Here is a 22,209-nt window from a genome sequence, read left to right on the forward strand (position 1 = left end):
AGAATTTCTGCAACATTATTTGCATTAGAGGCATTTTTCCCCCTTTCACAAGATACTGTAAAAACTACAAAAAGTTACTGACTGCCATCCTGTTGCTTCAAGTTTTTCTGTTCGTCCGCTGATCGCTAGGGGCTGCCTTCTGTTTGTATTGAGGTTGCAGTGTGTGATCTATTAGACGAGTATTCCCTGAAAATTCAGGGTCTTGAAAACACAGTCGGCATCACTCCCCCCGCATCCCCCCACACTCCCCCCTCGCCCCCCAAGTTACTTCAGTGGTGGCAAAAATAACAATTGTCCCCTGGGAAGTGAAGCTCATTGCTATGGTAACTAATGAACGTTGCATCATTCTAGGGCACATTTTTAAAAGCCTGAATTTCAACATGGGTAGACGCCTCGTCTTATTTTATTCAGTAGCTTAGCAACCTGTGGTATACTGTTTGTCACCACCCCCAATCTTCCCTCTTCTCTCAGAAAAGTGACCTATATAGATAGTTTTTTATTACGGGCACGTTTTCACTGTGAATTTGGTTCAGTTCTTAGGTATGGTTATAACGACCTTATTTTCTGGACCAAAAATGAGGACATGTGCTCTGTCTGAGAAGTGAAGGCTGTTGGTCATGTCCTTGGCGGCCCATACCAGCGTCGTTGTGGATCTTCTGTGTGCTGCACCCCTTCACTGATGGCGTTATTCCGGGGTTCATCGTTGGTCCTTTTCTTACTTACCGGTGGCTTAGCTACTGCTTTTGTGTTGGTGGCTTTGCAGATCTTGATCTTCAGCTCAGGTCTCGAGAAGCCCCTGGACTCCGAGTAGGAAGGCAGTTCAATCTTGACAGTTCTAACTGGGGCATCCCTGCACCCAGCAAGTTCAAGATGAAGTCAGCATTGCCTTCTACAAAAGTCACTTCTGGTGAATGGGACCACCATTCCTGCAGCTCCCCATACCCGGTCAGCCCCTGAGTCTGGACACTTCCACCTCCTAAGTGCTCTGAAGTCTGCCTTCTTTTCTTGTCCCGAGCTGCATCCTTTTTTCCTGGTTTACTCTCTAACCACGCTGGTTGCTTTAGGGTAAGCATTCTTCTTCCAGGCTTCCCCAGACAAACAAAAAATAATGTGACTGGCTGCTTGGTTTTCAGTCGCTCCCCATTATCCTTGGAGTAAAACCCAGACTCCTCAGCGTGGCCTACAGAGCCCTGTGTGGCCTCCCGCCTGCTCCTTTGTCCAGCTGGGGTCTCCTTACCCCTCCGGGCCCCTCTCTGCCGGCTCGCCTCCATGTGTGTGTGCCTTGCTCCTCTTACCAGGAGCGCGCCCCCATCCCTGGCCCCCTTCCTCTGCTAGATGCTGTCTCATCCTGAGATTCAGACATCGTCATCCCCCCTAACTTCTAAACCAGGCTCCATTTCAGAGTTCGATGCCTGCATGTTTCTGGAACAGCAGGGGCTGCTGCAGCCCAAGCTCTCACCTGGCTGAGTTGTGGTGCTTTGTCGCCTGTCGCATGCAGTGGGTGGCGAGTTTCTGAGAACAGAGGTGGCACTGTTTGTCTTTGTGCCTCTAGTGAGATTCCCATCCTGTGCCTAGTAGGTGTTTTAAGTGATCAACAGGTCAGTGAATGAATGTATATAGTTGCACTTGTGAGGCAATGGGACCGAATCCCAAGTTGTTCCAGTCCCTGCCATTCATTGTCTCCATCTGTATAAGTGGGCTCTTAAAGACTGCTGGAATTTAGAACAAAGGGTTTATTTTTCCTGGATAGGATGGGAGTGGGAGTGGGCATGGTGTGGTGCTTGGCCTTGTGTGTGTGTGTGTGTGTGTGTGTGTGTGTGCATACATAGTTCAGCACCTCTGTGTTACTAAACTCTATTGCCAGCTTGTGTGTATCTAGCACAGTCTGAAACAAGAAAGTCAAGTACAAAACTAAAATTTGGGAATCTCATATCAATCTCAATCTTTGCTGGATTGAAAGTTTGATCTCTCTGTGTGATCTCATTGGCTGCTGGGGGAGGGCTGCCTGTGAGGAGGTCACACCCAACCTAGTTAAGGTTGCAGTGGAGGCAGGCACTGGATTCCGTTCTTTGGACCGAGCTGGAGTGGGATGAGAGGCACGGTCAGAATGCCCTTGCATTTCTCATTTCTTTAGGCACTGGTAGACTGGTAGAATGAAGGATTTGCAGCTCTTTCCTCATCATCCCCCGTTCCCCACCAGCACAGGGTACAGATCTCTTCGTTTCAGAGCAGCTTCTTTGCTGCCATTCTGCACAAGGTCTCTGCAGATGTGATCAGAGAATTTCCTGGTGGTGGACAGGGTGGGGGTGGGTGGCTGTGGGGAGGAACTCTTGACCAGTCCTCTTGATCTTTTGGAAATGATGACTACTGCTTCTTGGACCTGGCATGGAGCTTGGCCCTGGGCAGATGCCGAGTATGATAAAGTGGGGTTCCTTCTCTGGTGGTGTTTAGAACTCAGTCAAGGAGCAAACGTGCACTGATCATGGTGGAGTGTTGATAAAGACTACAGTTCAGGGACGCCTGGGTGGCTCAGCGAGTTAGGCCTCTGCCTTTGGCTCAGGTCATGATCTCAGGGTCCTGGGATCGAGCCCCGCATCTGGCTTTCTGCTCAGCAGGGAGCCTGCTTCTCTCTCTCTGCCTTCGTCTCTGCCTACTTGTGATCTCCGTCAAATAAATAAAATCGTTAAAAAAAAGAAAAAAGACTACAATTCATCCAACATCTGTTTTCACCTTGAAAATGAAAAAGAAAAACTCTTGTAGGTTTAAGGAATAATATTTAAGGCTAATAGTTAACAGTAATGTTAAACTGTTGAAATGTGGTCAGCTGTGTCCAATATAGAATAAGATGATGTTTTCAAAACAGCCCAGCTGCTAAACTGACTGAAGCCCACTGGGGATATCCTGTCAGATTATTTTGGAGATGAGAATTGCTTCTCCCAACTATCTTAATGTCTGTTTCTGCCTTTGGTGAGAGCTTGGGGGAGAAGAGTATGTAGGGGGAGAAGAAGACAGGACCTTGTAAGGTAGACAGTGCAAGGTGCATGGCTCTGCCAGGTTCCTGTGAAGCCAGGCCTTTGTGTGTGGGGTGAATGCACTTCTCTGCTTTTCAGGAGGACACGGATTTTTCTCCAGTACACTGACCTCTGCTGGCTTAACCATGACTCTTAATCACAGCTGGTTTTTTTCTTGAATTTTTTTCCAAGGAAAAAAATTTTTCACTTACTATTAAAAACTTTTTGTGTTGCTTTAAAAATATAATTTGCAAAAAAATTAATACTTACAGCTTTGTATAGTGGAATTTACATTCATCTAGGAAATTCCTAGCTGTCCAGATTTTACTTTTGACCTCTAGGATGTAGTTTCTTTTTTTTTTTCTTTTTCTTTTTTAAACTGTTAATATACCTCTAAAGATAAGGGAGCAAATACTTTTATGTAATTTTATTTTTAATTATAAAATTTATTAGTTGCTCTTAATACATGTTGGTATAAGGAAGGCGATATGTTTAGTGAAGAAAGTACAGAATTTAAAATAACTGCAGGTTAGTGGTTCAGGCAAATTGTTTAAATTCTCTGGGCCTTCTCACCTCTATTTTTTTTTTATTTTTTATTTTTAAAAAGATTTTATTTATTTATTTGTCAGAGAGAGAGAGAGCGCGCGAGCACAGGCAGAGTAGCAGACAGAGGGAGAAGCAGGCTCCCTGCTGAGCAAGGAGCCCAATGTGGGACTTGATCCGAGGATGCTGGGATCATGACCTGAGCCGAAGGCAGTGGCTTAACCAACTGAGCCAACCAGGCATCCCCCCTTCTCATCTCTAAAGGACGATTTGGGGGGTGTCTACGTGGCTCAGATGGTTAGGCATCTGCCTTTGGCTCAGGTCATGATCCCAGGGTCCTGGGACGGAGCCCTGTATTACACTCTGTGCTGGACAGGGAGTCTGGTTCTCCCTCTGTCTCCCCACTGTTTCCCCTGCTTGTGCTCTCTCACTTTCTCTATCAAACAAATAAATAAAATCTTTAAAAAATAATAAAATAAAGGATGATTTGTTTCATAGAACTATTGTAAGGAATAAATGTATATGCAGCGTGTTTTGGGGGCTGTTGTTTCTGTAAAAATGCTTGTCACTTTTATTAAAGTTAAAACTAATATTAGCCTGCACCCTTTTGACCTATATAGCTATTTTAAAAAATCTTAAAACAGGGGCTCCTGGGTGGCTCAGTCTGTTAAGCGTCTGCCTTTGGCTCAGGTCCTGATCCCAGCATCCTGGGATCGAGCCCCACCTCAGGCTCCCTGCTCAGTGGGGAGCTTGCTTGTCCCTCTCCTTCTGCTGCTGTCTATGCTCATTCTCTTTCTCTGTCACTAGATCTCTGAAATAAATGAATAAAATCCTTTTAAAAAAATCTTAAAGCAGACCTTTATTAGCTGTATTGTTATGTACCTTTTTTACTGAAATTTTTGGACCACTATTATTTAAATATTTATGTGTACATACATATATACATACACATCTGTGTAACCTTATAATTTATGCATCTGCAAGGCCAGGAGCATTGATTGTACTAACAACTCAGTAGTGTCACAGCCTGGCCACTCCCGGTTTAGTTGCTCCCTTCAGCTCTCATCCCCACAGAAGAAGCTGGTCCACCTCTATAGCTATTTTAAACTCAGTACGTTGAAAACGCAGCTTGCTCTGTTCTGTCTTCCTGTCCTGCCCCCCCACCCCACCCCTGTGGGAAGAGTTCTGCATAGCGTGGTGCTTGAGAGGAGCAGTCTTGGAGGCTAGATACTGCCTGGGTTCACACTGTGGTTTTGCATGACCTGGGGGCTCTCTGCACCTCAGAGACCTCGTTGGTGACACGAGATCGATAATTGTTGGGATTGTCGGGAGGCCACGTTCAGAATTCTGTGGGCAAGACAGTCCCCTGCGAAGCCCAGTAGACTTCTTTTTGTTCCCTTGTAGTAGTATCCATAGCAAATCATCTCTGCCAAGCATCCTGTCTAGCTTGCGGTCCGTTGTCTTCTATTTATTGGCCTTTGGGCTCTGCTCTTCCCTCTCAAGTCACGATAACAGCTGCTAAGGAAGAAGAGGAGAATGAGTCTAGTGTAGACGACCAGCAGTCTCTGCCGAATTGGACTAGCCTATCTGCATTCACCCACCATGTATTTAGCATGTATTTGCCATGTGCGATGCCCTCTGGCAGCCTCTGGGTAGATAGCAGTGAGCAATAAAAGAATGTTCTTTATTATCATGCTATTTTCTTATTTTTGTTTTTCAGATAATAAGCATGTTTGTCAGTGGGTAAAGCAAATAAGAGGCTGTGGCCAGTGCAGTGAAGGAAGTAAATGGGATAATAGGTAACATCGTCCCTCCAGGGTCAGCCTGCCACCCTTCTCCACGTGGATTATATACCTTTCCTACATTGCCTTATGTGGATTCAAAATCCCTTGTAGCCCTTATCATTCGCGGTTGTAATGATGTTTCCATGTCTGTGCACACGGAGCTCCTGCACAGTGCCTGGCACATAGCAGATTCTCAGTACATGTGAAAGAAATGGATAAAGGGACAGGTGAATAATGTACAGGACATCTTTGTAAACTGAGCGAAAAATCCCTTACATTAAGGATTCAAATTTTCCATATGTCGGCAAAGCCAGAAAGGCTTTGGATCTTGTACTCTCCCAAGCAATGGTGAATTCATGTGTTTTTTTAAAAAAATAGTGATAATAGTGACAATAATAATAATTGTTGACAATTACTTGTTGAGTACTTGCTGTATATCAGGTACCTTTCATTTCAGGGTGCCCAGGTGGCTCAGTCGGGGTTGAGCGACCAACTCCTGATTTCAGCTCAGGTCATGATCTCAGGGTCATGAGGTTGAGTCCGACATCAGGCTCCATGCCCACTGGGAAGTCTGCTTGAGATTCTCTCCCCCTCTGCCTGCTCCCCGACTCATGTGCACAGTCAATCTCTCTCTCTCTCAAATAATCAATAAATCTTCGAAAACAAAAAGAAGCTTACATTTAATCTTCACAACAACTTTCTGCCATAGGTTCTGATTATAAGTCTCCTTTTCCATGAACTAGGAACTCCTGGCTAACTCAAAGACACCTCTAATTTTTTATTTTTTTTAAGATTTTATTTATTTATTTGTCGGAGAGAGAGAGGGAGAGAGAGCGAGTGAGCACAGGCAGACAGAGAGGCAGGCAGAGGCAGAGGGAGAAGCAGGCTCCCCGCCAAGCAAGGAGACCGATGTGGGACTTGATCCCAGGACGCTGGGATCATGGCCTGAGCCGAAGGCAGCCACTTAACCAACTGAGCCACCCAGGCGTCCCAAGACACCTCTAATTTAAATGTTCAAAATTGAGCTCATGATTCTCACCGAGTCCTGCCCTTTTCCATTGTTCCCCATCTCTGAACGACAGCACTGTCATGTACTTGGACAGACCCCAAACCTGAAGAAGGACATTCCTTTCCTTCATCTCTGTCCGTTAACATGTATTCTGATCCCAGTAACAAAATCCTTCGACAGTGGCTTCAGGTAGAAATAGAGGAAATCATCTCACAAGCAAGTCTGCAGTTACTCTAAGGGTTGCTAGCTCAGGGGTACTATTGAGGCCAGGCCCTTTCTGCCTTCAACCCTGTGGACCTCAGTTGTCCCCTTCTGTCCTCAAGCTTGTTGTCTCATGAGCGAAGGTGGTTGCCTCAACTCCAGGCAAAATCTTTATTGCTTGTTCTTCTTAAATGTCTTTTGGGGTGAAATTCACATGACCTAGAGCGAACCACTTTAAAATGTGCAATTCAGTGGCATTTAGTGCGTGCACAGTGTGGTGTACCCACCAGCTATCTTTAGTTTCAAAACTTTGTCATCACCCCAGAAGAACACACCATTACCCACTGAGTAATTACTCCCCTTGCCCCCCCCCCCATCCCTGACAACCTCTCATCTTCTCTTCCTATGGATTTGTCTGTTCTGGACATTTCATTTAAAAGAATCAAACAGTATGTGACTTTTTTTGTCTGGCTGCTTTTACTTATTGTAATGTTTCTGAGGTTTAAGCAAGTTTAGGATGTGTCAGTACTCCATTCCTTTTCATGGACGATATTATATTATTTTATATATATACAACTTGTTTGTCCATTCATCTGCCAATGATATTAGGGTTGTTTATACCTATTGGCTATTGTGAATTGTGCTGTCACTTTTTTTCTTTATAAAAAAATGTATTACTTTTTAAGATTCCAGTGTAGGTAACATACAGTGTTCTATTAATTTCAGGGGCGCAATGTGGTGATTCGGCAGTTCTGTACATTACTCTGTGCTCACTGTGATAAGTGTACTCTTAATCACCCTTTACCTATTTCACCCATCCCCCACCTACCTCCCCTCTGGCGACCACCAGTTTGTGCTCTATCTTTAAATTTAAAAAAAAAATTTTTTTTTTAAGATTTTATTTGTTATTTATTTGACAGAGAGAGAGAGATCACAAGTAGGCAAGAGGCAGACAGAGAGAGAGGAAGGGAAGCAGGCTCCCTGCTGAGCAGAGAGTCCGATGCGGGACTTGATCCCAGGACCCTGAGATCATGACCTGAGCCGAAGGCAGTGGCTTAACTCACTGAGCCACCCAGGCACCCGTGCTCTATCTTTAAAAGTCTGTTATTTCTTGGGGTGCCTGGGTGGCTCAGTGGGTTAAGCCTCTGCTTTTGGCTCAGGTCACGGTCTCAGGGTCCTGGGATCGAGCCCTGCGTCGGCCTCTCTGCTCAGCGGGAAGCCTGCTTCTCCCTCTCTCTCTGCCTGCCTCTGCCTATTTGTGATCCGTCTCTCTGTCAAATAAATAAATAAAATCTTTAAAAAAAAAAAGTCTGTTATTTCTTGAATTCCACATGAGTGAAATCATATGGTATTTGTCTCTCTGACTGACTTATTTCACCTAGCATTATCCTCTTCATCCATGTTGTAGCAAATGGCAAGAATTGTACTGTTAGGAACATACATGAACACATATGTTTGCATACCTGTTTTCAGTTCTTCTGAGCACATACCTAGGAGTGGAATTAGTGGGTCATATGATTTGCTGTTTTTTTTTTTTTAAAGGTTTTATTTATTTATTTGTCAGAGAGAGAGTGAATGAGAGCGAGCACAGGCAGACAGAGTGGAAGGAAGAGTCAGAGGGAGAAGCAGGCTCCCTGAGGAGCAAGGAGCCCGATGTGGGACTCGATCCCAGGACGCTGGGATCATGACCTGAGCCGAAGGCAGCCGCTTAACCAACTGAGCCACCCAGGCGTCCCGGTTTGCTGGTTTTTTGGAGGAACTGTCAAACTAGTTTGAACAGTGGTTGCATCATTTTACATTTCTTTGAGGAATGTATGAGTGTTCCTATTCACTATAGCCTCTAGAACACTTAACTTCCATAAAAAAATTATTATAGGCCTTCCTAGTGAGTGGGAAATGGTATCTTACTGTGGCTTTGATTTGCATTCCCTGTTGACCAGTGATGTCAAATTATCTTTTCATGTGTTTTTTTGGCTACTTGTTAATCTTTGGGAAAATGTCCACTAAAGCCCTTTGTCCACCCTTTAATTGGGTTGCTTGTCATTTGAGTTCCTTACATAGTATGGGCACTAAATCCTCCATCATCTATATGATTTGCAAACGTTTTCTCCCATTCTGTAGCTTGTCCTCCCATTCTTGATGATGTCTCTGTTACATAAAAGTTTTGAATTTTTATGAGGTCTAATTTATTTATTTATTTTTTGTGCTCAGGCTGTCATGTCCAATTCAAGAGTCCATTGTTGAAGTCAAGGTCATGAAGATGTGCCTCTGTGTTCTCCTTTAATAGTTTTTAGTTTCAGCTTTGATATTCAGGTCATTAATCCATCCCTAGTTTTTGTATGTGAAGTTGGGGTCCGACTTCATTTCTCTGAATGTGGTTATCTAGTTGTTTTAGTACCATCTGTTGAAGAGATTATTCTTTTCCTGTTGAAGTGTCTTGACACCCTCATCAAAAATTTATGGTTCGTAGGTGTTTGTTTGCACCTATACCTGGACTCTCAGCTCTGCTCTGTTGATTCACATCTATGCTTCTGCTAATAATACTATGCTGTTTTGATTACTGAAACTTTGTAGTAAGTTCTGAAATAAGGAATTGGGAGGCCTCCAACTTCTGTTTTTCTTTCCAATATTGTTGTGGCTATTTGGGGCTTTTTGCCATTCCACATAGATTTGAAGATTGATGTTTCCATGTCCACAGTAAAAGCTGTTGGAGTTCTGAGGGGGATTGCATTCAGTCTGTAGATTGCTTTGGGGAGTGTTGTATTAATATCCGCTCTTCTAGTTGATGAACATGGGATACCTTCCCAATCCCATTGTGTCTTCTTTAATTTCTTTCAGCAGTGTTTGTAGTTGTCACTGTGCAAGGCCTTCACTTCCTTGGTTAAATATATTTCTAGGGGTTTTATTCTTTTGGATGCTATTATAAATGGAATTTTTCTCTTAATTTTCTTTTCACAATTCTTGTTGCTGGTGTATAGAAACACAACTAATTTTTGTGTATTGATTTTTGTACCACGCAATTTTGCTTAATTTGTTTATGAGCTTTAGTAGTGCTTTTGTGGATTTGGGGGATTTTTTGTATGTAGAATCATATCCTTTGCAAATACAGATAGTTTTACTTCTTCCTTTCCAAATTGGATGCCTTACATTTCTTCTGTTTGCCTAATTACTCTGACCAGGAGTTCTAGTAATGTTGAAAAGCAGTGGTGGAAGTGGGCATCTTTGTCTTGTACTTGATTTTAGGGAGAAAGCTTTCAGTCTTTACCATTGAGTATAATGTTAGCTGTGAGTTTTTAAAGAATATCTTTTATCAGGTTGAGAAAACTTCCTTTCACTCCTTGTTTGCTGAGTGTTATTTATCATGAAAGGTTGTTGGATTTTGTCATGTGCTTTTGTGTTTGCTGAAATAATCATCTGTGTTTTCTTTGCCCCCGTCATCCTGTTAATGTGCTACATTACACTGATTGACATTTTTATGTTGAACCGCCCTTGTATTCCTCTGACAGATTGCACTTGGTCATAGCATGTAATACTTTCAGTGTGCTGTTTGATTTGGTTTGCTAGAATTTTGTTGAGGATTTTTTTTATCTGTATTGATAAGGGATATGGGATTGTTATTTTCTTTCTTTCTTTCTTTTTTTTTTTTTTTGAAGATTTTATTTATTCATTTGACAGAGATCACAAGTAGGCAGAGAGGCAGTCAGAGAGAGAGGAAGGGAAGCAGGTTCCCTGCCGAACAGAGAGCCCGATGCGGGGCTCGATCCTAGGACCCTGGGATCATGACCTGAGCCGAAGGCAGAGGCTTTAACCCACTGAGCCACCCAGGCACCCCGGGACTGTTATTTTCTTGTGGTATCTTTGACTTTGGTATAAGATAATGCTGGCCTCATAAAATGTTAGAAAGTAAATAGTCCTTCCTCTTTATTTTTTGGAAGGTTGTTCATTCTTTAAGAGTTTGATTGAATTTAGTGAATTCAGTGAAGCCATCTGGTCCTGCACTATTATTTATGATTACTGATTCTATCTCTTGAATTGTTTTAGGCCTGTTGAGATTATTTCTTTTTGAGTTAGTTTTGGTAGATTGTGTGTTTCTGGGTGTTTTTTCCATTTAATCTAGATTATAAAGTTTACTGACGTACAGTTGTTCATAGTATTATAATTCATTTCTTTTAAGTAGTAATACTCCCACTTTATTTCTGATTTCAATTATTTACATTCTCTTTTTTTTTTGTAATTAGTTTAGCTGAAGCTTAATTTTGGTGAACTTTTCAAAGAACCACATTTTAGTTTCACTGATACTGTCTTTGGTTTTTAATCTCTTTTGTTTTTTTTCTGTTCTAATCTTTATTATGTACTTTTATCTGCTGGCTTTGGGTTTGTGTGCTTTTGTGCTTTTAGTACCATAAAGTGTAAAGTAAGTTTGTTGATTTGAGGTCTTTCTTCTATTTTAATATAGGCATTTACTATCAGTTACCCTCTGAGTACTGCTTTCACTTCCCCTCACTGATTTTATTATGTTGTGTCTTTGTTTTCATCCATTTCAAAATACATTCTGATTTTCATAGTGGTTTTTCTTTGATCTTCGGTTGTTTAAGGTTATGTTGTTTGATTCCCACATATTTGTGATTTTTAGATGCTGCAAGTGCCTAACTAGACTTCAGAGTTCTAAAATAGTGATTCTGACACTGGCTCAGTAGCTAATTTGGTATAGGGACTGGTTCCTGGAGCTTCCTACTGTACCTTTCTCTGTGATGTCACCTGTATTTATTTTTGTTGAGATAACAATGTCCATATTAAAATGTCATACCAGCATATTCTAAAAAAAATAAGTGTAGCACTATGTATATAAATAGTATATGTATGGAATTACTTTTTACAAATTGTTTGCAATTATATCTGTCCATCCTATAAACTAGGATAGTTGAACCAGAAGATGGAATTTTTGCGTGTATATGTAATCATGTCACTGTATATCACTATATTGTGTCTTGTGGCTGTGGGCAGAAAATGGTATTTCTTTATTGTATCTGTATTTGGTCTAGTTTTTCTCCTAGTACTCCGTATAGGAGACCCATTGATAACGGGGAAAATCCAATACAATTTATAATTTTTTTTATTTTTTTGAAAAATCCAATACAATTTAAAACTTAGTCTAATACATTGACTTAAATAGTGTGAGATAAATATTCTCAGTCTTTGTTTGCTTTTTAGCCTGGGATGATTTAAGTGTGTGGAGTGAATGGTGTGGTATGTGGGATCTCCCACCAGTAGAGAACTGCTTATTTCTCTTGGTTTGATTTCTCCTACTGCCTCTGGTCTCTAGAAGAATGTTCTGTTACCTTCTAGATGTGTTTGCCTTGTTGGCCTGTGCAGATGCTGTCATGGCTGGTGTAACTAACTCATGGTGGGCCTTTCTGGTTAGTGAGAACCTAGTAGTACTCTCTGACTGCTTTATTTTCTCTCTGGCACCTTCTTTCTGAGCTCCTCTGGATCTCTGCCATGTCTGTATCTGACTGCTGGCCCGGAACTTCATTCACAGCCTTTGCTGCCGGATTTCCACGTTCCATCCAGCCCCACTGGCCAGCTTCTAGCTCAGGAATCTGAGTCTCAAAGTTTGTTACCTGACCATATCTGGAAAAACCTTCTGTCAAGACGTGGCCTGGCCTGTGAGACTATGGATTTACTGTGTAACCCTTCTGTGTATGTCAGATGCTTCATTTCATCTCTTCACACTTCCTTTACTAGTAAAACCTAATAACTCCCCAGACAGATTGAATGCTTTCAGCAGACTAAGGCAAAAGTAACAAACTTGGACAGGCAGAACAACAATAAAAATAGTAATTTTCAAACACTTTCACTATTGCATGTGTGTATACAGACATGTGAGGATAATACTTCAAGAGTCATGTAATTCTAAGTGTGCACAAGCCTTAAATTTAAGGAACATAGGATCTATGGAGAGGCATAAGTGGTATGCACGTATATAGTTATAGATAAGTAAATATATTTAGTTACTTATAAATATATATTTATTTTGTTATATCTATAAATATTTATATTTATAAATATATATTTATGTGGTGTTTGTATTATTTATCTATTATTTATTTATAAGTATTTATAATTAAGATCTATCTGTCTATATAAATATATGTAACATATTTAATCAAGACATAACATAGTTAAAGTTAAGAGGTTTGGTTTCTGTCACCATTTTCTCATGACTAAAAACACTGTGATTTAACACACGTATTGTTTTTCTTTTGCAGGACTGTTCGTGTATGGCTAAAGAGAGACAGTGGACAGTATTGGCCAAGCATATATCAAGTGATGCCTGGTAAGTATCTGGATCTCTGTGTTTAAAATTCAAACATGGGCCTCACCTCCCCTTCCCTTCCAGAGTGTCTTCTTTGTATTTTCTTCTTGAGTAGGGATATCTGAGGATTGGGATTATCATTATAATGGAAAGTACCATATTCAATCATTTTCTCTCTCAGTATGTAAAATAAGAAAATTATTTTGACGTTGACTATATATATTCATAGTTTCTGAATAAGATTAATGGAAGAAGGACTGCAGCACACAGGCTCTCTGATTACAGCTGTCTCCTTCTTTTCCAACTTTTTGTTTAATTTTTTCATGAAGTACTTCCTTCAGCATTTAAAATTTTACCCGGTGATAACATTTGTGAAGTAAGTTTGTTCTTGCGTTATTGTTATGTTATTCATTCAAATACAAGACAGTCGGCATTGAGGATTTAGTTCTCACAAGGATTTGCTTAAGATTGAAACATTCTAGGGGTACCTGGGTGGCTCAGTGGGTTAAAGCCTCTGTGTTCGGCTCAGGTCATGGTCCCAGGGTCTTGGGATGGAGCCCTGCATCGGGCTCTCTGCTCAGTGGGGAGCCTGCTTCCTCCTCTCTCTTTCTGCCTACCTCTCTGCCTATTTGTGATCTGTCTGTCAAATGAAAAAATAATAATAATAAAAAAGATTGAAACATTCTAATTGGAGGTTAGTCTCATTTCCTCAAGCTCTTATGTGAGAAATGTCCTTGTACTGATAAATAGCTAATCTTTTAAATATATTAAAAAAAAACACATACTACTGATTCTTAGATTGGTGTGCTGGCAGAGGTTCTCCTATAGGGAGAGAAGAGCTGGCTTCCCAAAATAGGAAATTTCTTTTTAGTCTGATGTTTTATTATTAAAAATTAATGAAGTTTGGGTTTCCTGTTCCATGTTTGAGTATAAGATAATTATGTACATTCATTATTAGTTATATTAGTAAACATTTCCCTCACTCCCCTTCCTTCACATCTTAATTGAAATTGAAACCCTAGCAAAGTCCCTCTTCGGGTTTGTTGTCTGGGCCCGCTTACTCTGGCTTGCTTCACTGTGTACCTCTTCCCCTTGATAGGAGTACCCTGGTTTGGGAAATACATGCAACAGGGTACAGCCAAAATAAATGCAGGCTAAATTGTAGATATGATTAAGTTTATGCCCCTGGCAAGAGAATTCTGTGATAACAGAAACAGCAATTTTGCTTGTTGATGAACAAATGAATTATTAAGGATATGATCACTTTCTGTGATTTTCAAATTATCTTTGAGGTTTTGCATGCCTTCAGAATTTTATAGTAAGTAAATGATAACCAAGAAGCTCACCCAAGTGGTCAGTCCTGCATTAGGGAAGAAGAAAGTTCTTGTGATTTTTATATTGGCTCTTGACCTGTTGTGCCACCAGCAGACGGGCATTCTATAGCAAAAGGCCTGGGTGAACTTTCTCTTTAGGCTGTGGCAGTGATGAGGGCTCAGGTAAAAGGAAAAGGAAAGGGATTCTCTGATGGACTGCTTTTCCTGATTTTTGAGTGATGTAACCAGTCTTATCCGTGGTCTCATTTTTTCATCAAACTTGACATGGTATCCGACTAGAGGACGTGTGGAAGGTCTGTAGTCAGCTCTGGAGAGCTGTCACTCCCATGACCATGAAGACAGAGGGGTCAGACCTTGGCAGAATGATAAGAACTCGGGGATGGTGAGCAAGGAATCTTCTTGCGATGAACATGAATAGGACTCTCATGGGGACACAGCATCCTGAGCCATTGCTTCTCTGCCCCCTTCCCCATGTGCACATCCAGACACATTTTGCTGTCATTTTCTGACGTTCTCTTTATTTGAATGTCACTGAGAATACAGAGAAGCCTCTAGTTGGGTTTTTATAATTTATGAAGCTGTGTGAATAACTACAGGCTGCTGTAGCTCCTCCCCCAGGCAGAAGTGCTCAGTATATAAATACTTACTGCAGACTTGAGTCTGATATTAAAGAAGAGTGCCTGAGATCATTAGTGGACATTTTCCTAGGGCTTAAACACAGTTGTGAGGAGAACCCTTGAATTATTTGCATATTTTGCCAATGGCCTTCTACTGAAGGGAGTGAAAAAGGTATCGCTTTGCTATTAAAATGTGTTTTGGCCAGCTGCATTAGGGTCACCTGAGAACTTACTGGCAATGCAGATATTGGGTTTCATGCTAGACCTACTGAATCAAAATCTGCATTTTTAATAAGATCCTTAGGTGATCTGAATGTAATGTTTGAGAAGACTGTCTTCTAGCATTATAGTCAACATGCTGATCTATTTACACATATTTATATGAACATAGAGAAAGCCTCATGCATATAAGCTATTAATTTGTAAATAATGGATATAAGTATACATTATAAGTACACATTCTAGTGGATCAAACATTTATTGCATACCTGCTGTATGCAGGCCCGCTGAGCTAGTTGCCATGGGTTGCAAATGAATAAGGTGCATATGGTCAAGGTGTTTTCCATAATCTTTTATTGTTGGATGGCTACCACTACCACAGAGAGGTAAAAAAACCAAAAGGCTATATTCTTCACAATTGATCAGAAATTGGCTTCTATGTTCCTAGGAGTTGAATGTACTTAGAAAACACAGTAGCTAATCTTTGAGCAAGAGTCAGTTTTGTTTAACTTGAGAGAGGTAGTATCTTGTTGCATAAGGAATTATGCTATATTTTTGGACAGTTAGAAAACTTGAAATAACTTTGAGTTTCCAAAGACTTGTTTTGCATTTCTTTCTGTTGAAAGGTGTTATGGGGCGCTGGGGTGGCTCCGTCGGTTAAGCATCTGCCTTCGGCTCAGTTCATGATTCCAGGGTCCTGGGATCCAGCCGCACATTGCAGGGAGCCTGCTTCTCCTTCTCCCTCTGCAGACTGCTCTGCCTACTTGTATTCCCTCTTTTTCTCTCTGTCAAATAAATAAATAAAATCTTAAAAAAAAAAAAAAAAAGAAAGAAACCTGTTTTGTTAAGAGATTACTTAGTCTTATCCTTAAGTAATGATTATGTGGTATTTACAAAATAAGTAGAAAGATAGAGTATATCTAGAGGCTATGTCATGGACATCACAAGGCAGAGAGGACCATATGGTGAGTTTATGGTGGTATAAAATAAGCAGTATTCCAAATCCAGAAGAGACCATAAAGAAAATACCTTGTACATGTAATATATGGCTTATTTATTTATCTGTTTATTAACATACCTTTTAAGGTAGCATTTGTCGTGTTCTGCATAGGATAGTAGTGTTTTGTAGCATTGAGAAGAATTTGGAGTTTCCCGGAGCGGGAGGAAGCACAAGGCATTAGATGGAAAGGGATGAACGGTGAAGGCTGAGTATGATGTTGGGAGTGAGTCTGAAAGGATAGGTGTGAGAAGGCTGGATGAATTTAGGGTGTGGTAGACAAAAGAATAAGAAACAGACACACCATGATCAAAAACACATCTGCTTTGGGGGTGTGTCCTCCTACCCTGTGTTTTCTGAGAAGCTCCCGCTTCCCCTTTAAGAGGGAATCAGGAGAGACCAGACTTGCCTGGTGAAGGCTGTTTGCTCCCGAGCCAACCTGATTTTCCCAGAATTTAGAATTTGGAGTAGGAAATTCTCGTGTCAGCCTCAGCTGGTCCCGTGAGCTGGGAACATGTAAACCTTATAGCTGTGAGGTATTTGAGTGCATACAGAACAAGGGAAAACTGATCCCCTTAAAAGGAAGTAGGAATCAGAGAGAAAGGACCACTTGGCTCCAGAGGGAAAGAAAGCAAAACAGGTGATGCCTGAAGGTTTTTGTCCTCCCCCTCCTCCTCCTGATCTCCAGAAGCTGGCTCTGCTTTTGCCTTTGAATTCAAGAGATATGTCCAAGAGTGCTAACATTCCCTCCAGTGGGTTTCTCTGCCTCCCAACTGCAAGTTTCTGACATGGCCTAGCCATGATTGTATACCTCCCAATTCCTGCCTGTTCAGTTTCTCTGGGATCTCTATGAACTTTAAAGAGAAAAGACAGAGCCATGTCCCAATTGATGCCACTGTGCTGTTGAGCTGAAAATAGACTGGGAAGAGTGAGAGCAAGTAAAGAAAAGCAGAAAGAGATATTGATCCTGTTTAATTTCTTTGGACAGTTCATACAACAGATTTTAAAAGTTTCTTCCATACTCAACACCGTGCAGTGTCCCAAGGGTATAGTGGTTAAGTAGGGCATATGGTTCCTGTCTTCATGGTGTGTATAGTCTCGGTGAGGAAGGCAAACTTAAAATAAACACCACTCACGCTGTGTGCTGAGTGATATAATGGGAAACAGGCGTCATAGGAACATGGTCACAAAGGTTCCCTGAAGAAAGCCCCATTTTAAACCCTGCTGCCTATAGAGAATTTGGGGTGACTGATGACTTGTTTTGTAATTTCCTGTGTGCCAATTTTTACGGGTGACTGAGAAATGAGAGCATTTTCTTACCTAATATTCTTTGAAAAATCGTATCTTCTTGATGTACGTCGTGTGCTAGCTGCTTATTATTGCCTGTGAGAAGGTCAAGTTAACGATGTACCCAACTGGGACCTCTTGGAGCTTGGAAACCAGAGAGGGGCCTTTCTGAGGGTATAGAGTTGAGGTTTCAGTTGTAGCCATAAACGATTATTTGTTCCAGGCTTCTAATAGGTACCATTTCAACCACCAGGTCTCTGCAGAGGGAAGAAACAAAACAAAACAAAATATGAAAAGCATAGGCATTTCCTTTTTCATGGTTGAATTATTTTAGATTTGCTTTTTAAACTCGGTTTGCCATTCATGGGTCAAACAAAGAGATGGAGGAGAGAAATCTCCAGCAGGAGCCAGGGAGGCAGGTGTTCGAGATCTTGCTTATTGTATTAAAGTATTGGGTATCATGTCTGGGCCTTTACTGCCAGCTTTCCCCCATGGGCATGGGAATAGGTGAAGCAGCTTGGCTGCCAAGGATGTGGTGACTGGGAGGTTAAGAGGCCCGGAGCCCTAGGACTGAGGGTGTGCCGGACAGTTGGAAAATCTCTGTGGGTTCTGTGGTTGGCGGGGCAAGCAGGTGGTATTTACTTTGGCTCCTCGGTGTTTATGAATTTGTCCCTAAAGCAGAACAGAAGATGGTTTTTCAAAGATAAAGTGCAGATCAGAGGCGCACCTAACACAGCAATAAAATGACCTGTGTTTTTCTCTGCCTTGGTGTGGTTGAGTTGGCATTTGCCCCATCTGGAGCTTTGTACTTGGGACCCCTTCAGTTTTTCACACAGGCCGGCAGCTTGACAATTTGCTTGGCTAACTTTTAATGTATAGGAACTCGAGTCCTCACTGAAAAGTGAAATTTTGAACCACTGCTTCCTGGTTTTTATCAAAAAGCCTGTTTGAAAGAAAGACTGCTTATGGAGGGCTGTATGGTGGCCATGCTGTGTGATGGCTCATTGGCACAGTCTTCCCACTTTGGGTTAGCCCTCTGTGGGAATGCCTGTCTTCATTGCGTCCTCTGCTTGGACCGAGGTGTTGCATATACGAGATGCTTTATGGCTGTTTTTGAAGTAATTGTCGACCATAGTGCTCAGCGTGCCTCTGAGGAAGCGCTGAGGGGGCCAGAAGCCCCTTGCTTTCTCTAAGGCAGAACTTAACCAGCCCATGTGCCGCATCAGGTGCTGGGATGATCAAAGCGGATTGCAGACCCTGAGAGCTGATCTTCGGAGCTGGGCAGGAAATCCAGTCATCGGGGCCCTGCAGATCTCCTCCGTTGACTCCAGTGGCTGTTCAGATCTAGTTTTCTGTATGTGAGGTGAAAAAGGTTGGGGGGACAGCTCTAGGGACCTGGTTCATAGCCCTTATGGATCATTGTAAAACATGGAACCTATTGTGTTTGCCAACAGATCTTTATTCTCATTTTCTTTCTGTTCTTCTTCTTTTTTTTTTTTTTCTTGTTCTTACACATATTGTCTTTAGTCGTGACATTTTGCTTATTTCTATTCTTTGGTTTCATTGTGATGCCTTTTTTTTTTTTTTTAAGATTTTATTTATTTAACAGAGAGCACAAGCAGGCAGAGTGGCAGGCAGAGGGAGAGGGGGAAGCATTTTCCTTGCCAAGCAAGGATCCCAATGTGGTGCTCGATCCCAGGACCCTGGGATCATGACCTGAGCCAAAGGCAGATGCCCAACTGACTGAGCCACCCAGGCGCCCCTCATTGTGTCTGCTTTTTAAGTCATTTCAAATTCCTTGTGAAATGAGGTAGGGAATGCATTAAATTATCTTAGTTAAGACAGAGAGATGAAGTTTGGACATAGGCTTACTGTTTACATGAAATTCACCCCAAAATATGTATTTTTTAAGATGGGAGTTTTCAAAATAGCTTTTATGTTGGAACCTGTGCCTGGGTGGGAAACTAGAATTGGATTTTCATTTTTGCTGCCAGTTTGCTGAGTCATTTCAGGCAAATCCTTTGCATTTTCCCTGCTCTGGAGCCTGATGAATAAACTGTCCCATTTCCTTTGATCTCAAATTTGCAAAAATATTTTGGTTGTGAGTTACATTAAATAAGTAATTTATAAAGTATTTTCAGGTTCATGATGCTTTAACAATATAGACTATAGCTAATCTGTACCCAAGGGGGATTAGGAAAAGACTGACCAATATGTGAGGTTGTGGCTAGATTGATTTCCTTTTCCTTTAGTTCTACAGCAACAGATAATGTGAAAATTGAAATGAGTAATATGTTCACGTACTGTATACCTGGGTTGGAAATGGGTCATTTTGTATGTAAATTGCAAGTGTTGAATTTTCCAAGGTCAAAGGAGAACTTTGTGTAATTTAAGACAATTGGTGGAACTGGTTTGTGTGTTTTCCTATCTCTCTTCTACTGGATTTATTGAAGTTTTGGGGGAAATTCATGTGGATAGATTAGTAGTAAAAACTATTTAAAATAATGAATTTGGCATTTCTGTTTTTATAAGGTGGTGATTGTTTTGGTGACTTATAGACAACATCTTTAACTCAATTGAGAGACTTTTCTTGGCAGACTAAGGGATATGGGTATAATTGGGAAATGCTCATTTTATTATTTTATATCTTATTTCAAATAACTCCTTGGTTCCTAGTTGTGAAGTATATTGTTCTTTTGTTGGTTTCTTTTGGTATAGGTTTTGTTAGGGAACCATATGTAAAAACAATTCACTGTTTTTGCTATCAACATTTTCAAAAAGAGTTATGTAATATGATCTTTTAATTCTGTATTTACTAAGAAGAAAATATGCCCAAGGAACTTCTGATTTTTAATTAAATGAAAACATGAATTATCCAAGGTAAAAATAATGGATTATCAACTAATCTGAATAATTACAGCATTTATTTAGCATATTCTTGTTTGATTTTCATATGACAGAGTTTAAAAAAAATTTTTTTGAACTTAGATCTTAAACTTGTAGCTGTAACTTAAAACCTGTCTGGGAGAAAAAATGACCACTCCTAATTCACTATAATTTTGCTGATATTACTCAGACTAAATTAAAAGGAAACAAGTGGTTAGTTTTAGTAGAGTGCATAAAATATTTGCTTGAAATGGAAAATGATTTTTAATGCTGGGCAACTGAAGTCTTAAATATAAGTGTTCTTAGTAAAACATGGGTTAAATATTGTAAACCTAATAAATATTGTCTTGTGATAAACAGGACTGAATGACATAGTGTCCGTGAATTAAATATTTATTGTGTGGTAGTAGGGTGCTCCTTGAAGTTTTTTAAAGATTTTATTTGTTTATTTGAGAGGGAGAGAATATGAGTGGAGGGGAGGGGCAGAGGGAGAGGGAGAAACAGATTTCTTGCTGAGCAGGGAACCTGATGTGGGGGTCAGTCCCAGATCATGACCTGCGCCAAAGGCCAGTGTCGACAGAGCCACCCAGGCTCCTTGAAGTCCTCTTATTGTAGGATCCTCATATTCAACTTGATCAGGATTCCTTTAATACCTGAAGTTTTGTTCATGGAAGTACCGTTGTTGGCTTAGTTTTAAAGAGACCACTAGAACATCCCATGAGGATTAGTAATGCCTTTACCATTGTAAAGCAGTCAGTGTGGATTTCAATCCACAGTTTTAGTGAAACTTGTGTTTGAGTAAAATCCAACCAATAAGCAAAGGACAGAAAATAAATCAGTCATAAAATGAAAAGAATTATAGGTATAAATAACAGAAATTAGTTAACTCCCCCCCATAAGTGTATTTTGAGAATGCCTTCTCAACTTTTTTTTTTTTAAGCAAGAGCCATATATATTTTTTATATATATAATCTTTTTTTTTTTTGAGACCACTTGATGGATAGAAGTATTAGAAATACAAGTAGCCAATTTCTCTGTAATCCATTTAATCACTAACTCTGTTGAGGTTGATGTCAGTCTCTTGAGTTCCAGTTCTTTGGGGCTTATATCTCCTAGGCTTTTCTCCTTTCAAATTAAATGGTCATTAATATAAATACGCAGACTGGGCCTTCTCTTTATTTCAGTTTTCCCTAAATCTTATGCTGAATACCTGCCTAAAACTATAAAGATTTCATTTTAAAAAATTCTCAATGTTATGAAATCATTTAATTTTTAAAATAAGATTTTGACAGGCCATCAAGGTCTGAAGTCCTGATACTTACATAAGAGACTATTATTTTTCATTACTCATAGACCTCCACAAATTTCTTTTCCATCTTATTTGTGCCTTTTAGTATCTTTCAGAAATTTTGCCAAATAACTTCTTTTGGCTATCCTCAGTCTGAAACAGAAAAGAGAAAGGGCCAGTCTTAATCAGATAGCATAGAAATGAGTTCTTGGGGTGGACGGGTGGCTCAGTGGTTTAAAGCCTCTGCCTTCGGCTCAGGTCATGATCTCAGTGTCCTGGGATCGAGCCTCACATCGGGCATGCTTGGAGCCTGCTTCCTCTCCTCTCTCTCTGCTTCTCTGCCTACTTGTGATCTTTGTCTGTCAAATAAATAAATAAAATCTTAAAAAAAAAAAAAGAAAGAAATGAGTTCTTGTACTATTTTATTGAGGAATAAACCATGGGCATTGTTTTTCTTAGGTTTTAATAGACACGTTGGGGAAAAAATGGGAACCTAATGGTATAACATCAGCAAGACTAGTGGCAAGGCCTTGAATTTCAGTTACTGGGTTTGTGTAGGAACAGTCCCAGGCAAACTCCATACAGATGGTATATGTGGGAGGCCTTGGCAAATGGGGGTTGCCCCACAAAGCTTACCAGGTGTGGTTATCCTTTCTTGTGGGGAAAACAGTTAAAGGTGGGGGAAATAAATATATCTTCAGGTTTTGTATCATGCTG

At 40.7% G+C, this 22,209-nt stretch overlaps 1 protein-coding gene across 3 annotated transcripts in view; it reads left to right on the forward strand.

The window, feature by feature from the left end:
- WDFY2 (WD repeat and FYVE domain containing 2) overlaps positions 1-22,209 on the forward strand; it is a 179,064-nt gene that overhangs the window by 63,929 nt on the left and 92,926 nt on the right. For all 3 annotated transcript variants that reach the window (XM_059143771.1, XM_059143770.1, XM_059143772.1), the window contains exon 2: positions 12,818-12,885. In XM_059143771.1, coding sequence (XP_058999754.1) covers positions 12,818-12,885 — 68 coding nt within the window. The remainder of the gene's footprint in view (positions 1-12,817; positions 12,886-22,209) is intronic.

The sequence above is a fragment of the Mustela lutreola genome, chromosome 13 (assembly GCF_030435805.1).
Source record: "Mustela lutreola isolate mMusLut2 chromosome 13, mMusLut2.pri, whole genome shotgun sequence".
Taxonomy (NCBI): Eukaryota; Metazoa; Chordata; class Mammalia; order Carnivora; family Mustelidae; genus Mustela; species Mustela lutreola.